Raw genomic sequence first — 15,691 nt, 5'->3', positions numbered from 1 at the left:
TCTGAGAGTTGGCTTGCTGTCTGTGTGGTAACCAAGAAGCAACAATTAAGACCTGGACTATGGCAATGACCCTCTTGTTCATTTGGTCCTGAATACTCTGTTGGGCCTCCTGCCCCTAAGGATACAACAGGTCATAAAACAGGAATAGATCTTTGGCCTCTTGGAAATACTGGGGTATTTAAGTACAACAAGAAACAATAGGAGTCCAATGTTCCATATAAACGAAGTCAAGCCTCTTCAACTGACCCGTAGCAAGGAAGAGGTCAGTGGATTCCTCTTTATTTTCCTTCCACGTATTAAAATATCAATTGCATACTTTCCCTTCCGCTTCTTTTACCCAGCTCTCCATATCTTTACATATTTTATATTTCTGAGAGAACAGAGCATAAATCTAGTTTTCATTAAATATTTGGCTGAAAGAACCCACAGCTTATGGATTATAGCATGAATTTCTATATAGAAGGAACAAGTGGTGATCTCTATCACAGAATCTCCCATCCTCATAATACACTAAAAAAACCTACCAATGTAGCATTTGCAGTTGAAAGAATATGTCCAATTTCAATTTGCAAAAATGCACAGTTACAGTTTTCAAATACTATGCCAACTGTTTTTAATTCTTTTCTGGTAGCGTAATAGACTAGACATAAGTAAACAAAATGAAACTTAAACTAGACAGGAGAGCAGTGCTTCCAGTCAGAAAGCTTGCTGACTCAGGCTCAGCCCATTCTGGATGAGTTGCACTCACCTTGAAGAAGCAGGTTTGTAGTTCAGGACATCTCTCAGATAAAGCTATAATGTTGGATGCTAAGGGAGTGGTAGTGTTTTTGCCCCGCTTCAGCTGGCATGCCAACTATGCCCATTACTGGGGAAGGCAGACCTAGCCATGGTCTTACAGGACCTGGCTGCAGCAAGATTGGATTAACAGAATGTGTTTTACATAGGGTTGCCTCTGAAAGTCATCTGAAAACTGTAGGTGGTACAGAAGATGGTGGATGAACTGTTGATGGAGACTATCTTTTTGGAGCAAATCAAGTGCACTGGCTGTCAGTTTGTTCCCAGGTCTGGTTCAAAGGACTGGAACATATATCTTATTTTATTCTTGTAAAGCTGAAGGTTCGTAACAAGAGCGGAACGCAACACAAGGTATGACTGTATATTGTGTGATATCCAGCATTACTCATACGCAGAATACTCACCAGAGACCCACTGAAATCAATGGCCTTAGGTACCTTAAATCCATTCATTTGTGTGGACCTGCTTTATAACTAACATTGGATACAAACCATATCTTGCTTAGTATTGGTATTACACATGATTAAAAATATACAAAGCCCATCTTTACTGTCTTTTGTCTAGTAGTTTTGAAATATAAAACAAAAGTTTTGTGTTCAAGACAAAAAAAACCCTTTTAGACATTTCAGCAAAAATATTTATGCTTTTTTAAAGAAACAACCCAGCATATTCAAAGTTTCAAGACATTTATTGTAACAAATAAGTAACTGGATTCAATGACTAATGGTTTTTACCAGAGTGTAAAGAGACTAGGAATGATACAAGGTTCCACAAGGTCATAAATCGTAATGTTTATGCTCATGTTACAATAACTTCACAGAGGCACACACTAACCGAAGTGGTATGAATTCATGTGCAAATTAAAACTTTGAAATTGTTCTAAGTAGAAAGGCTAAGTATATATGTGTTGTTTGAAAAATTGTGCGCTATGGGCCAATGGCCATAATAAAATATCAATCAATCAAAAATAAAAAATCTTTGAAACTGATAATGTAATTGAATGCTTCTGAGGAAAATGTCTATGTTAGAAGGCTGAGGAACTTCTCTCACTGCTATTGAAGACGATGAAGTCACCAACGATAAATGCATAATTATACAAGTAGCACTCTGAATGTGAAAATAACACTACCTTTTTGTATTCCTTTCAGCCTTTTCTAAATGCATTCATGATGGACGATTGTTTAAAGTTGTTCTGCCACTTGATCCAGATTGGCGAAAGTTTTAAAGATCTGTAAAATAAAATAAAAATAGTTTAAAATAATTGAAAATGGCAGAGAACCAATAATATTATTTGTAGCAACAAACAAGCCTGAAAACAAAATTCTCATATGGCGAACCCCCTTAGTAGTTGCTCTAATTTTTGCACCCAGTTACCGGTATACATTCTGTTCTACTCATGCTTACTTTGGAGTAGTCACCATTAAAACTCAACAAGGCTTGCTTTTGAATAAACATACATAAGCCTAAATACAGTTTCTTACATAATAATACCCCCCACAGAAAATAATGTACTGGAATATATTTGAATAAATATAACAATAGATTAGTATAGATCAAACACATTTCTGATAAACAGCAAAACTCCAGAAACAGATGCTATAATAAAAAATCGCAATCTCTCACGTTTGAAAACCACTGAAAACACTGAAAAAAACAAATATAAAATAAACCACTTCATATAGTAACACAATGGATCACCAAGCAGCCTCCAGGCAGGTTGTATTTCAATTGAATACAATATGGATGCTCCCTTGTGTCAATTTGGCCTAACACAGGGGTGAGTGGTTCTAAATCAAAAGTTAAGAAATATGAAACGTGTGTTTTCAAATAAAAAGTTTTCATTCTCCAGATTTGCTATAGTGAAGACATTTGCTTACACCAGGGGTCAGCAACCTTCGGCTCTCCAGATGTTTCGGACTACAATTCCCATCATCCCTGACCACTGGTCCTGTTAGCTAGGGATCATGGGAGTTGTAGGCCAAAACATCTGGAGAGCCGAAGGTTGCCTATGCCTGGCTTACACTGATGAGCAGGAGAACAGTTTTAATATTTGAGGCGTTAGTTTGCTTTCTAACATACATTGTGTTATAATTCCATTTGCTACAGTAAAATCTGTTACTTGAAATAAAACCACCTAATTTTACTCATAGAACTAAAGTTCTGTGCCACTAGCAGAGATGCCTGGACTAAGGTGCATATTATATGCATATTAGGATGATTAAGGGCAGAATGAAATTTTATAAATATTTTAACTTTAGTACACTCAGAAAATTTGTCAGGCAACATTTCCCCTTCATAAAAATACCCAAATTTTGGGAGCATATGCCCAGATTTGGCACCCGCTGTCCACCAGTGCAAGGGCTGTTGCACTAGCATAAGGACAAAAATTAAGGTTGCACAATATGAAATACAGCACCACAGTTGTAATACCAGAAGCTTGTTGAGCAACAGAAAGGACTGGAACTACAGCAACAATCTGTTATGGAACCAGAACAAGAACCATAGAGGCTTCCTGAGTCTTCTCTGGGGCAACTAGTATACTGCTAAGCGACCTTAAATTAGTGTGACATCAAATTTCTCCCATAGTTTTACTGAAATAATATTGTTATTTATGATAAAAAGGTAACCACTAATTAAACAATGTCAAAAAAACACAACATTCAAGACCTGTATACAGCTGTCATACTGATGTCACTGTTGTATTGTTTTTACAGGCCTGAGTAGAAACTCTGTGTAAGAGAAGCTTTTCATTTAAGAGAGAATACTAGGACCTAGAAATCAAATGCTGAATACCAATGACAAATTCTGAGAAGTGTGCCACAGAGTGCAACTTGCTTTGGAAAAGCCAGTGTGGTGTAGGGGTTAAAGTGTCAGGACCTGGGAGACCAGAGTTCAAATCCCCACTCAGCTATGAAGCTCATTGGGTGACCTTCAACCAGTCACTCTTTCTCTGTCTAATCAACCCCACAGTGTTATTGAGAGAATGAAATGGAAAGGAGGTGAGTCAATGCTACTCCTTGTGCTTCTTGGAGAAAAGGTTGGATGAAAACTCAGTAATAAAAGAAAATAAATAGAAGTCCATCACTAATCTGCATTCATAAACTGCTGACACAAGCCTAAGCATACTTGCATTAAAATGATTCCAATTAAATTCTTGGGAGTGGGGTATCACATAACCATCTATCATGCGGTAACATAGAAACTCCCTGCGTGGATGGTTTTAACCACATGGAGAAACAATTGTCTGTAGAAATCAGTTACACTCTGTGCTAAGCTTTGCCAAGATTTCTGAGTGGTTGCAGAAGTGTGGGAAAGCCCAACTTAAAAGTGTGCCCAGACTACATGGTTCAAGCCATTAAATGATCCATTTTTTTAAGTCACCATCACCATGTGGTCATGTAATTTCCCCCTCCTTTCCATGAAGCATGGCATATTGGGAACATTTATTTATTTATTTATTTATTTATTTATTTATTTATTTATTTATTTATTATTATTATTATTATTATTATTATTAAAATTTGTATACTGCCCTTCACCCAAAGATCACAGGGTGGTTCACAACATAAAAATACAAAATAAGAATACAAAATACATAATAAAACAAACACCAACTAATAACACCCTCCCACAAACACTATTATCTAATTGAGCAATGTACAGCTGTCTCCAGGAGTCCAAACACATTTCCTTTTGTCTTTCAAAGTTGTCTTTCAAAGTTGCTGACAATGGAACATGACCTTGAGATGCAGTTCCATTCATCTATAGCTTATTGGGAAGGTTTTCTATAATTATTATTTTTGGGTAGATTGTGTCCTATAAGTAGAACAGCTTGATTTTCAAGCAGCACACAGTTTAAAAATCATGCCAATACAGTAGTAGAGTGCTGAGGAACTGGAAGCAGAATACTGTAAAAACACGAGACTTTGACCGCTTTCCACAGCTTCCCAAAAAGTATGGTGCTAAGAATAATTTAAGGCAGGCCTGCCACTATCACACAAAACAGCCTGGGATCACGTCAGTCACACTAAACTCTTTATTTGCCCCATTTGCATCGCTCTCTTGTGCTCTCTCAATCTCTCTTTGTCTTTGTCTTGCCAACTTTTAAAACTACTGCAAACGCGAGATGGACATCAAAGTCAAGCTACATGGTTTCTGACCAAACTGCAGAAGGCTGTGAAGACTTTACTTATTATTATTTACTATTTTTAAGTCCACAATACGGTTCCTTCAGGGCAGAAATCACTATTTTTGGGGCCACGTGCTGAACATTTCACCTGCTAGTAATGACATCTTTGTATTTTCTTCTAATTACACTCAAAGCTAAGACCTTTGGCCCGGGGCCACAGACCTCTATTCAAGCTGCACACATTCTCTTAAGCACCCTGATCCTTTGTTGTCATTCTCAGTCTTTCATCTATTATTTACATCCATTGAGAAGGGAGCTACTCTACCATTTGTGAAGCTTTAAAGCTTCTAATCATCTTAATTTCTTTGCCTTTTCTACCCCTGCTTCCCCCACCCCACAACACAGCAAGCAATTTGACAGAGTTGTTTATTCAAGCCAACAGTTTTGACACCTCCGAAAGCTTGTCAAAAGTAGAAGAGCACTCTCATATGTATAAGTCTGCTATTACTAGACAGCTTCAGCACCAGCAGCTTTAAAAAAAAATGAAAATCATTTTCATTCCGTAAGACATATCAAACACAATTAAGCTCCACTAAGAAATCACGGAGCTAGCTTTTGAACTGAAACAACGGGGAGCAATTCCCAAATGTTTACAATTTAAATGCTTTCTTTCTTCTGAAAGCACAAGTGGTAATGATATAATCAGGCAAAACTTCCTATTAAACTAAGCAACTAACAAAACCCGATTGCTTTTTTCAAGAGGAAGGAAGAAAATCAGGCAACAACACTTTGAACCACGAAGTAGAGCTGTCTGGGCACTTTCTTTTCTTTCCCCCCTTTTTTTGGAAAAGGGCTTGAAGAATATGGCACATCACACATGCACAAAACACAACATAAAAAAAATACCATGCTGTATCAGTGCTACAAAATAAAGAGGCTATTTTCCTATACAGAGAGACAATCACAGTTCTGACTCTCCTGCTGATGGCAAAATACAAATAAAAAAGCTGATGAGATTATTTTTTACCATGATTTTGATGACCAGCTCTGATTCTTACACCTACTAAAAAGTCTTGATGACAACATATGATTCATCTTGGTGCTTTCTTTTGGTACTGCCTTCCTTCCTAACTGTGTTTCCTTGTTGCCTGCCTGCTCTTAAAGCTTCCAGCCCCTTTGTCTTTTCTTATTTTCACCATTTGCTTCAACTAGCAGTCCACTTGAGACTCATCCATCTTATACATCCTCAAGTGACAGATGCTCTTAGAAATGACCATACTGCTGCATGAACAAAAGATAACACCACCTCTAGGAACTCAAGGGAGAAATACAACAGCAACCTTAACACTGCGTTCTTGTGATGGTTGCCACATCGTAAACCTCTCAGAAGTGAAACAAGAAAAGCAGTTACAGAGAAAACAATTTAGTAATAATTTGAATGACACTTTCAAACCTGGCATTTTTCATACACTTATGTTGTGCAGTTTATAAGCTAAAGGTTGAGATCCATGGAATTCATCCACTCTGAATTACACTTTAAAACAGAGGACAACCTCAATAGGAACCCAAATACACATTTTCAGGTAATCTCTTTGTTTCAATGAAAGAGGTAATGGAGAATGATGTGTATTTACTAATAAGCACACAAAGTATGGAGATTAATAGTAAAAAAACAACAACTTTAAAATAAAATTTATTTTTATTTAAGAGCTATAACTGTTAAATACATTTGCAGTATGGTTCAGCTGACTTTGAAAGGATTTTGTTATTGTATACATTTTAGTGCAGATTTGTTTGTTTGTTTGAAATTAAAGGGACAACAGCAGACCCAGAACATAATCATACCATGTACACTCACTCTAGTCTTTAAACATTTACTCATAGGTGCAATTAGTCACTACACAATGTGTAGCTTGGGATGTAAAAAAGAAAGATAAAAGAAAGAAAAGGATGCTGTGAATAGCTATAAATCACTTCTCAAACAAAGGAAGGTGATATTAAGATCTCCCAGCAACAAACTAATGAGACGCCACATATGAAAACAGTCATTCCTCTCTACTAAGAGAAAACTATGGACTGAAAGTACTCATTTCTTTCTAGTGAAAGGGTAAATTTTATTTCCTTCCAATCAAATTATAAATGCAGAACAACCTTTGCTAAATAACAGAGTTACTTACTCCTCAAAACAACGAAGAAGAAAAAATCAATATTGATTATGATGAGGAAACAAGGGGGAAACAGTATTGTTGAAAGGAATGGATCAATTGATCCAGTATTTTTAATGAATTATACATTTGTGTGATTCCAACATACCATTTAGCACCATATGCATTAGTTAAGTCCCTAATGAGTTACAAACAGAAAACAAAGTAAGAACCCTAAACACATGGTCAAATATTGGCCTTCTTCAGACATAAAGCTAAACCATAGACTTGTTTACTCTTCCTCCCCTGCCAGTGCTCCTTTGAGGGAGTTTGGAAGCTCCCCCACCCCCACCCCTGCACATAGTTTATCATGACATCCAGAGCTCAACAAAATGCAGTGTGTTGAAGTAAGCCAACTTCAAAGTATTAGTTATGAAGCTGTCTTGTCTCAACAAACTATAGTTAAGATTAACCATAGTTTTTAGGGTCCAGATGATATGATAAACTGTGGTTAATCTAAAAGAGAAACAGAAACGTCCAGTCTCCTCCTTGCACCCTGGAGAGGGAAGGGTGGCTTGCATGAATCTGAGGCACACTTGATGCTAATTTTTATTACATCTCGATGCAGCCACTAAGTTTAAAGATTTCTTTCACTCCAAGCCTTATAAAGAACAAGTATGAACAGCAAATTACACATTCATAAATGTTTTGGGGATCAAAAACACCTGTAACTAAAGCCAACTGCAAAGTAAAGTAGGAGTGGAGGGTATTATGAAACACTGTAATTTTTAAATGAATTTTTATTAAACTTTCCAAAAGAGAGAGAAAATAATATCAGCAAAAAAAACCCAAGGAAGCATATATTAGTAATGTATGCTAACATACACAACTACATTAATGGAGTCATTGAACACTGAATACTGAGGAATTGGACCAACCAGGTAAGGACTAAATAAGCAAAGGAAGACATGCAAGACATGATCTCCATATTCCATCTTTTAGCCTGGCAGCACCTACACTTTGCAAGTCCCTGTCTATTGATATCAGGAAGGGGCACTGATGGAGGAACGGGGGGGCAGGGGGAGCGCACCACCCTGGCACCATCAGGGAGGGGGGTACCATTGTGGCCGCCCCCCCGGACATGCGCTGTGCACCCCACTGTGCCAGGCGCCACTCCCCCACAAGCAGCGCACCACGTCCCCAGGATGCATGCCACGCCCCCCACGGGTGATGGGCCATGAGCCAGCCATGCCCCCGCCTGCTCTCTGTCCCTGGTACTGGAGCATGCAGCTTCACCACTGGGAAGGGACCATCAGATCCTGGTTCCAAATACATTCTTGTTTAGACAAGCCTACAGTACACAGATATCTAGAATTCTGATGTTTTTAGTTTATTGCTGGTTTTAATTTTCAGAACAGATTTTTAAAATTATTTTTTGTAAAATACACTGGCGGTTTTGTATTGTTTTTACAATCAAGTGGTATATAACTTTTATGAAATGAATGAATGGTTCTACAGACATTCCCAAGAAAGACAGGAAAAGAACATGTCTGGGGGTGCCCCTGCTTCAATCAAGGCTTGAAGCAATACTAGGGAGTTAAATATCACTAAGTATTTTGAATGGCGTTCCCCTCCCCTTATATTTGCACCAACAGAAGGATTAGCAAATTATGTCCAATTAGGTGCTATATAGACCTTTGTAGGCCTGCTTCCCACGCAGAGATATCATGGCATCCTTCAAAAACAGAGGTAGAAGAACTTGTTCACTTAAAATAAACAAGGTAGCCTTTGGTTGACAGAGTGAAAACATCCAAACATTTTAGATTAATCCATAGAAATTGTAGAAACTAAGTGGTCACTGGCCAGTTGCTGACATGTTCAGATTAGACTGTCATGCAGAGCAAGTTTACTCAGAAGTATGAGGTTCAATTAGATTTTTTCCCTAGTAGATGTGATTAGGATGAAGCTGAAGTTTGCAAGTAATTATATGGGTAAGTAGAGAGACTGGTTCTAAAAAGTCCACCTTTTATGTATTATCATGATCCAACATAGGTAGAAACCTTTGGGGTTGCTTCATGACAACAGAGGCATAGTAAACACTCAGTATCAGTACAAAGAGACCCAGGCTAAATTAGTTTCTCCAGGCAAATGAGAAGCCTTTAAATTAACTTTCCCAGGCAACAGATATTAAATTAGACACTCTTTGAAACAGGAGAGGTTCTGAAATGGAAACACCCACCCACCCACCCCCAAAAAAAACTTTGACTAGCTATGGTGGTTTTAATATTTTAAAACAAAATAAAAAATAAAAAAATCTTTCCAGTGACTTCTGTTTCAGTGTATCTGAAGAAGTGTGCAAGCACACGAAAGCTCATACCAAGAACAAACTTAGTTGGTCTCTAAGGTGCTACTGGAAATATTTTTATTTATTTATTTTGTTTTGACCATGGCAGACCGACACGGCTACCAACCTGTAACTTAATATTTTGAAACAGATTTAAAATCGTACACTGTACAACATAATCCTATGCACATTTGTGTGGAAGTAGCTTCCCCTATGTGGCCTGTTACTGTGCACAGAATTATTCAAAACATAAATTATGTTATTTGCATTTTAGTTTATTGGCAGTTACGTCATAAACTACCATTGCTTTCCAGTTAAGTCATACACTACTATCTCTGCAGGCTGCGATTCAAAATATTTGGGGGGGGGGGAGAGAAGAAATTTGATTCAGTTCACATTTCACACTGTTTGAAAGAATATTTGAACTGAAACACAGCCAGCCTTGTAAATTCACATTTCTCTGAACTTTGCAATGCAGCTCTCCAGTCTTGAAATGTGTACAAAAAGCAACGTCCAAGGTGAAGTGTGCATACAAATGCGTATGATAGTGAAAACAACATACATTAACTTATCACTTTTTTAAAATGCATATTAGTCAAAACTGCATACAAAATGTGCAGATTTTTGCACATGTGTATGGATAAATTTGTACTAAAATGTTGATGGATTTCCATGGTGATTTAAAAAAATAAATAAATCCCACATTGTTGCAAAAATGTGGAGAACACAATTTAAGACTGAAAAATGAGCAACTTCGAGAACTGAAAAGGGACAGATTTGTCCATTCCTCCTGGGGGACTTTGGTGTGCACATGATGCTCTATGCAAAGCTGAGGCTTCCTCATTTCCTTCAATATCAAGGAATACTCTGCAGAGACTATATAGGACTTAGTAATCATTGAAGAGAATGGGTCAGCCCGTTCTTGCACATAGTTCTGGGTGCACCTTTGAAGTCCCACATTAAGGATAATGTTAATTTACGAACCTTTAAGAAATTATGTACTACTTTATCTGCAAGTGCCTTTTCCTCAATATCACAGAAGTCTGCAATTAATGTGGGGATCTTTTTTAAAAAAAGAAAGAAAGATGTTAGTATCTATTTTGTTATAAGGTCAACAATGGCATAATATTTTACTATGCTATTCTAACAAACAACTCGGCTTAAAGTTAGTTTTGTCCTTATTAAAGTTTCCCATTTCTTTGGTGCCTATTGTATCATCCTATTTCTGGTGTTCATAGTGTTTTATTGCATTTGCAACAGCTTCTCAACATATATTCAAATTAATACTTTAAAACATGGATATTGATTAATCATCCCAATAGCCAAAGAAGGCACAATCAGCAGGCTCACCCAAACTCACTTCTTTCTTCTACAGGAACCTTTTATTCAAAAAAGAAATTGCCAGAACTGGAACATGACCTTGAAACGACAACTTCCATTAACCGATGTCTTATTCGGTGGTTGTTGTTTTTTTTTTTTAAAAAAAAAACAACAACCAACAACAGCCCATTAAATTAACTACTTTTAAACACAATAGGATCAATGTGAATGCAGAAAAAGTACACCCCATGGCAAGTTCTTATTGCATGATTGATCAAAAACAAAATAAAAACACCCTGTAGCTTTCCAGATCACAGTCAGTGCCAAAAAATCCACCCAGGGGAAAAAATCCATCAGAATGAAACTCTGAAAGGGCTTTCCCTTCACCAACCTATTTGCACTTCAAAAACTCCTTAAGTCCCTTTAGCTAAACCCCAGGGTTTAAAACATTGCAAAAATACAAGAGGGTTTGGTGTCATTTATCTTCCTTTTGGCCTCTGGTCAGAGCTGTAAAGTCTGCCAACTTTGGAAAAGAAAGAGAGAGAGAGAGAGAGAGAGAGAGAGAGACACGGAACAACAGTCTTTGTATATAACCCATTTTGTTTCAAAGACAAGTTCCAGACTAGAGTCTTGCACAATTTGTCTCTTTAAATCTAATCCACAATTAAGAGGTATTTGTAAACCAGAATGTTCCTAATTACGCACTGGAAACCCATAGAATTATAATTGTGTAACATTTGTATACGTGAGAACAGATTATTTCCGTGTCCTACATATTATACCCAGTGCTTTTTGTTTTCCTGGGGGGGGTGCAGGGGTACGCATACCCCTAAACATTTTGTGAGTCTAAGTTTGGCTTCATTGAGGGGCAGTATTTCAATATGAGTAGGATAATGAGAGTACTCCTAAACATTTCTTTGAGAAAAAAGCACTGATTATACCCTAGAATGAATCTGGTTTTTAGTATGTACAAAGTCACTTAAACTAACAACATGCCCTATACTAGGCAATGCACAGAATGAATTTTAAATTTCTGCTAAGATGCACATACAATTTCAATGGAAATTTTATGCACCACAGGCAACTTCTTAAACAACCGTCAGGGCACAACAACTCTATTTATATGTCTTACCCATATTATCAGATACATCCTGTAACTGCATTGTTTAGAGTGGTTTTCCAAGCAAAGCACTGTGGTTTGACCAAAATCTAGCTCTAGTGATTAATGATGATGCCTAGTAAATACAGTGAATATCAAAGTTACATTCTTTCCAATATGAGAATTAAAACAAGCAACAGTAAACCTTAACGTTTATTTTCACTGAAGCTGTAATTAAGCAACTCTAGGTCTGTCCAGTCTTGGGCGGCCACCTGGGAACCACATATGCATTGCCTAAAATTCCATGATGGAAGTTAAGCAGATATAAATTGACGATTCCCCCACTGCCCCCAACTCTTGAACCACCTTAGCCTGGAAGTAAGACCCGCTGATTTCAATAGAATTTGCTTTCAAGTAAACACAGTTTGAATCAGTTGTGCGTTAGACAAAAGTAATTCCCAGTATGTTCAGTTGTCTTACTTCTTAGTGCACAGGATTGCAGCTTCAGTATGTGATCCAAAAGTCCCAAGAGTCAAGTTCAAAGTTTGCCACTGCTAAAAACACCAAACTGGCATCAATAAAAAGAGTAAAATGATTCATTTTATCCATTTTGCTATAAAAGTGCTTTGAATGGCTGATTATTCTCAAGATTATTTTCAAATTGGATTGCTACATTCGCCTTCTTTTAAAAAGACCACATTTCACAACCGATGTCCCTTATTTCAGAAAGCCACAGCCTGACAAGGGTCCTAATTTTTGAAAGGAAAAGAATCCTATTGATTGCAAATGTGCACTGTAATTTACATATAAAACAAGATTGTCAAAACAATGATAAATCTCTATATAGGAAAAGTGCCCCAACTTGTAGGAACAATAACTCAGAGACAGAACCACATAAACTTTGGTGCCGTAGAAATTTCATCAATTTTAGAGGGATGCCTTTTGGCTAATAAATTCTAAAGAGTTGAGAATCAAACACAATGAGAAGTAACACACAACATTTAAGTTCATGTTTTTCAAAATGAAGGTGGCAAAGAAAAGAAAACACACAAAAAGCTATCCTGCAGATTCACCAGCGACTAGGGTGGCAGGCCCTGGTCTAATTCCCTAATAAAAGCTCATGACAACCTGCAGAGCCCAGGAGCGCAAATCACATTAGTGGGAGATACCAGATGACCAAAGAAAAGCACTGGGGGCCTGGTAAAACTAGTAAACAAAAGGCAACATTCCAGATAAATACCATTGCTAGAATTAGCATTGTGAGATCCCTGGATCTGATAATACAAAAACAGATTAGGTGCTGGCAACAAAAGAATAAAATTGGGAACAAAGGGGTCATTCTGACACATCAAGAAATGATCTTCATTAACCCAGCGCACATTTACTGTGCAGCATTAGAAGCAATGAAACTGTGGTGACACCAAGACTCATGAGATTACTGGAGGTAACACTTTCTTTACTGCATCCAATTTACCAGGCAATTTGGTCCCTTTCCCTTTTAAACATTGTGACAATTTAAAGACCTGTAATGATTTTAAGATTTGCTGTCCAGCTCAATGCAATTTACTGTCTGACACTCAACTGTGCAGTTCCAGAATGAGGTGATTTACAAGTCTCACAAATAAACCTTTTGCTGTCTTACAGTATAAGTTAATAACACTGATTGTTGTTATATAAGCAAATTATCCTTCTACTATTCATGGGTCACTTATGTTTGTTTGGCTCCTATAGAAATCAAGCATGCTTAACCAAGCCTCCTTCTTCTTTGGCGATCACTCATAGCCGAGTAAGGTTGTATTCCATAAACACGGTTTTAACAATGAGTCTGTAAGTGACTGTGGAGGCCAATTCTGGATCCACACGTCCTTCCACAGTGGGGACATTGGTTTCCAGACGGGAGTTTATCACAGTGTGGATTTGCCAAGCATGCCTTCCTCTTAGCACGTTTCTCCCTTGCATCCTGAGTTCAAGTGTCTTCAAAGCCCATGACACCTTTGGTAAAGGCTGTTCTCCAACTGGAGCGCTCGCAGGCCACTGTTTTTCAGTTGTCAGTGTTTATACTGTATTTTCTTTTCTTTTCTTTTTTAGATTTGCCTCGAGACAGTCTTTAAACCTCTTTTGTTGACCACTAGCATTACACTTTCCATTTTTAAGTTCAAAATAGAGTAGTTGCTTTGCAAGACGATCATCAGGCATCCGCACAACATGACCAGTCCAACGAAGTTGATCTTGAAGAATCATTGCTTCAACACTGGTGACCTTTGCTTCTTTCAGTACAGTGGCTCCCAGCCTTTTTGGCATAACCAAAATGGCTTGTTGTGTGTGACCCATAAGAGTTATTGTTTCTAGAAATACAGACCGTAGGTCTTTGGCTGCCATCAGTTTCATACATTTTAATGGCAAAAATTTGCTCCAGACCACTATTCATGTGGACCTCTTCACCGTTTTGCTTATGGGAATGCAAGAACACCAACTGTCTGTTTTCAGAATACTGCTCTATAAGCGATAAAATATATTATAAAACATATTATAAAAAAGTATGGTTACACAAGTGTGTAGTTTGTGAAAGGTTCGTAGAGTTGTTAGGGGAGCTCTATTTCCCCTCACAGAGCTACAATTTCCAGAGGGGTTTAACAACCTCTCTTCCCAGGGAACTCTGGGAATTGTAGCTCTGTGACGGAAAATAGGGCTCTCCTAACAAGCATTATAGCACACCAATGAAAGTTGTGAGAGGTATTCACCATACCAGTTAAGGACTAAAAGTTATAATTATTTTGGGTTTACTTATAAAGCCAATGACCCACTTGAACAGGCTTTGCAACTCATTTGTGGGTCACAACACACAGGTTGGAAAACACTGCCTTAGGGTGTAGTAATAATTTACGTAGCAATCGGTACCAACCTACCCATGAAGTGGAAGTGGGGTGAAGCAGCTGCCTCTGGTGGTGGAAGCCCACAACGCAGTGCCCCACCTGCCCTTCTGCTTCTGCTGCCAGAAGCAGCATTGGCACCAATTTCCAGAGATATCTTGCTCAAATCTTGCAAGAGGTCATGCAGTGCGAGAGAACTTGCAAGATTCTGGCAAATTCATTCATATTAGGAATTAATATTTTAGAAGTCAGCAATATTTGCAATAGAATGTATAATTTTGCATTTCACCCCCAGGGAAACTTGAGATAGATTTTGTTTTGGGCTTTAAAAAATTGCCACAAGGACATAAATGGCTTATTCCTGTTAAACTAATTAAAAGCAATTAAACTCTAACAGTGTGTTCCTAAAGATGTCTATTCCAAAGTAAGTAACTTGAGTAAGGAGCATAGCTCAATGATAGAACACATGCTTGGCATGCAAGCAGGGCCAGTCAAAGACAGTGCCCAAGGTGAAACATAAAATGACATCTCCCTTCCAGGGAAGACGGGGTGAGTGAAGATCTATATCAGGAACAAGGTAGAACTAAAGATCTACATGGGGAACAAGGGTGGGAGGAGACCAGCAATGCCCCTGATTCGCTGAAAGGCTGCTGTAAAGGCGGCGGCGGCGGCAGGCAATGCATTCCTCAGAGAACAGCTCTGCTGCCCCTGTGAATCCTGCCACCCGAGACAGGTGCCTCATCTGGCCTCATGGGTGAGCCAGTTCTACATGCAAGTCCAAGGGAAATCCCTGATATCTGAAGATAAGGTCATTGGCAATCAGCATAGAGCCTTCTGCAGACAATACTGAGCTAGATGAACCAGTGGTCTGATTCAGTATAAATGCAGCTTCCTGGTTCTCTTGTTTTATTCCTTGTGTAAGTCCCAATCACTTCAATGGTGTCTACTCTTAGGTAAATTGATATAGGATCACAGCCCAAGTGGCTTATT

The 15,691-nt window shown here is 38.1% G+C and overlaps 1 protein-coding gene across 12 annotated transcripts in view; it reads right to left on the bottom strand.

Annotated features, from left to right (window-relative positions):
* GREB1L (GREB1 like retinoic acid receptor coactivator) overlaps positions 1–15,691 on the bottom strand; it is a 157,823-nt gene that overhangs the window by 80,929 nt on the left and 61,203 nt on the right. For 11 of the 12 annotated variants that reach the window (XM_033155008.1, XM_033155010.1, XM_033155011.1 and 8 more), the window contains one exon: positions 1,926–2,024. In XM_033155008.1, the coding sequence (XP_033010899.1) occupies positions 1,926–1,959 (34 nt within the window). In that variant the 5' untranslated portion in view covers positions 1,960–2,024. Of the gene's footprint in view, positions 1–1,924; positions 2,025–15,691 lie in introns of all 12 variants that reach the window. The other variant, XM_033155016.1, reaches the window with a different exon arrangement.

This window comes from Lacerta agilis, chromosome 7, assembly GCF_009819535.1.
Source record: "Lacerta agilis isolate rLacAgi1 chromosome 7, rLacAgi1.pri, whole genome shotgun sequence".
Lineage (NCBI taxonomy): Eukaryota > Metazoa > Chordata > Lepidosauria > Squamata > Lacertidae > Lacerta > Lacerta agilis.
Note: the sequence above shows the minus strand (reverse complement) of the source record. Positions and strands in the feature narration are given on the sequence as shown.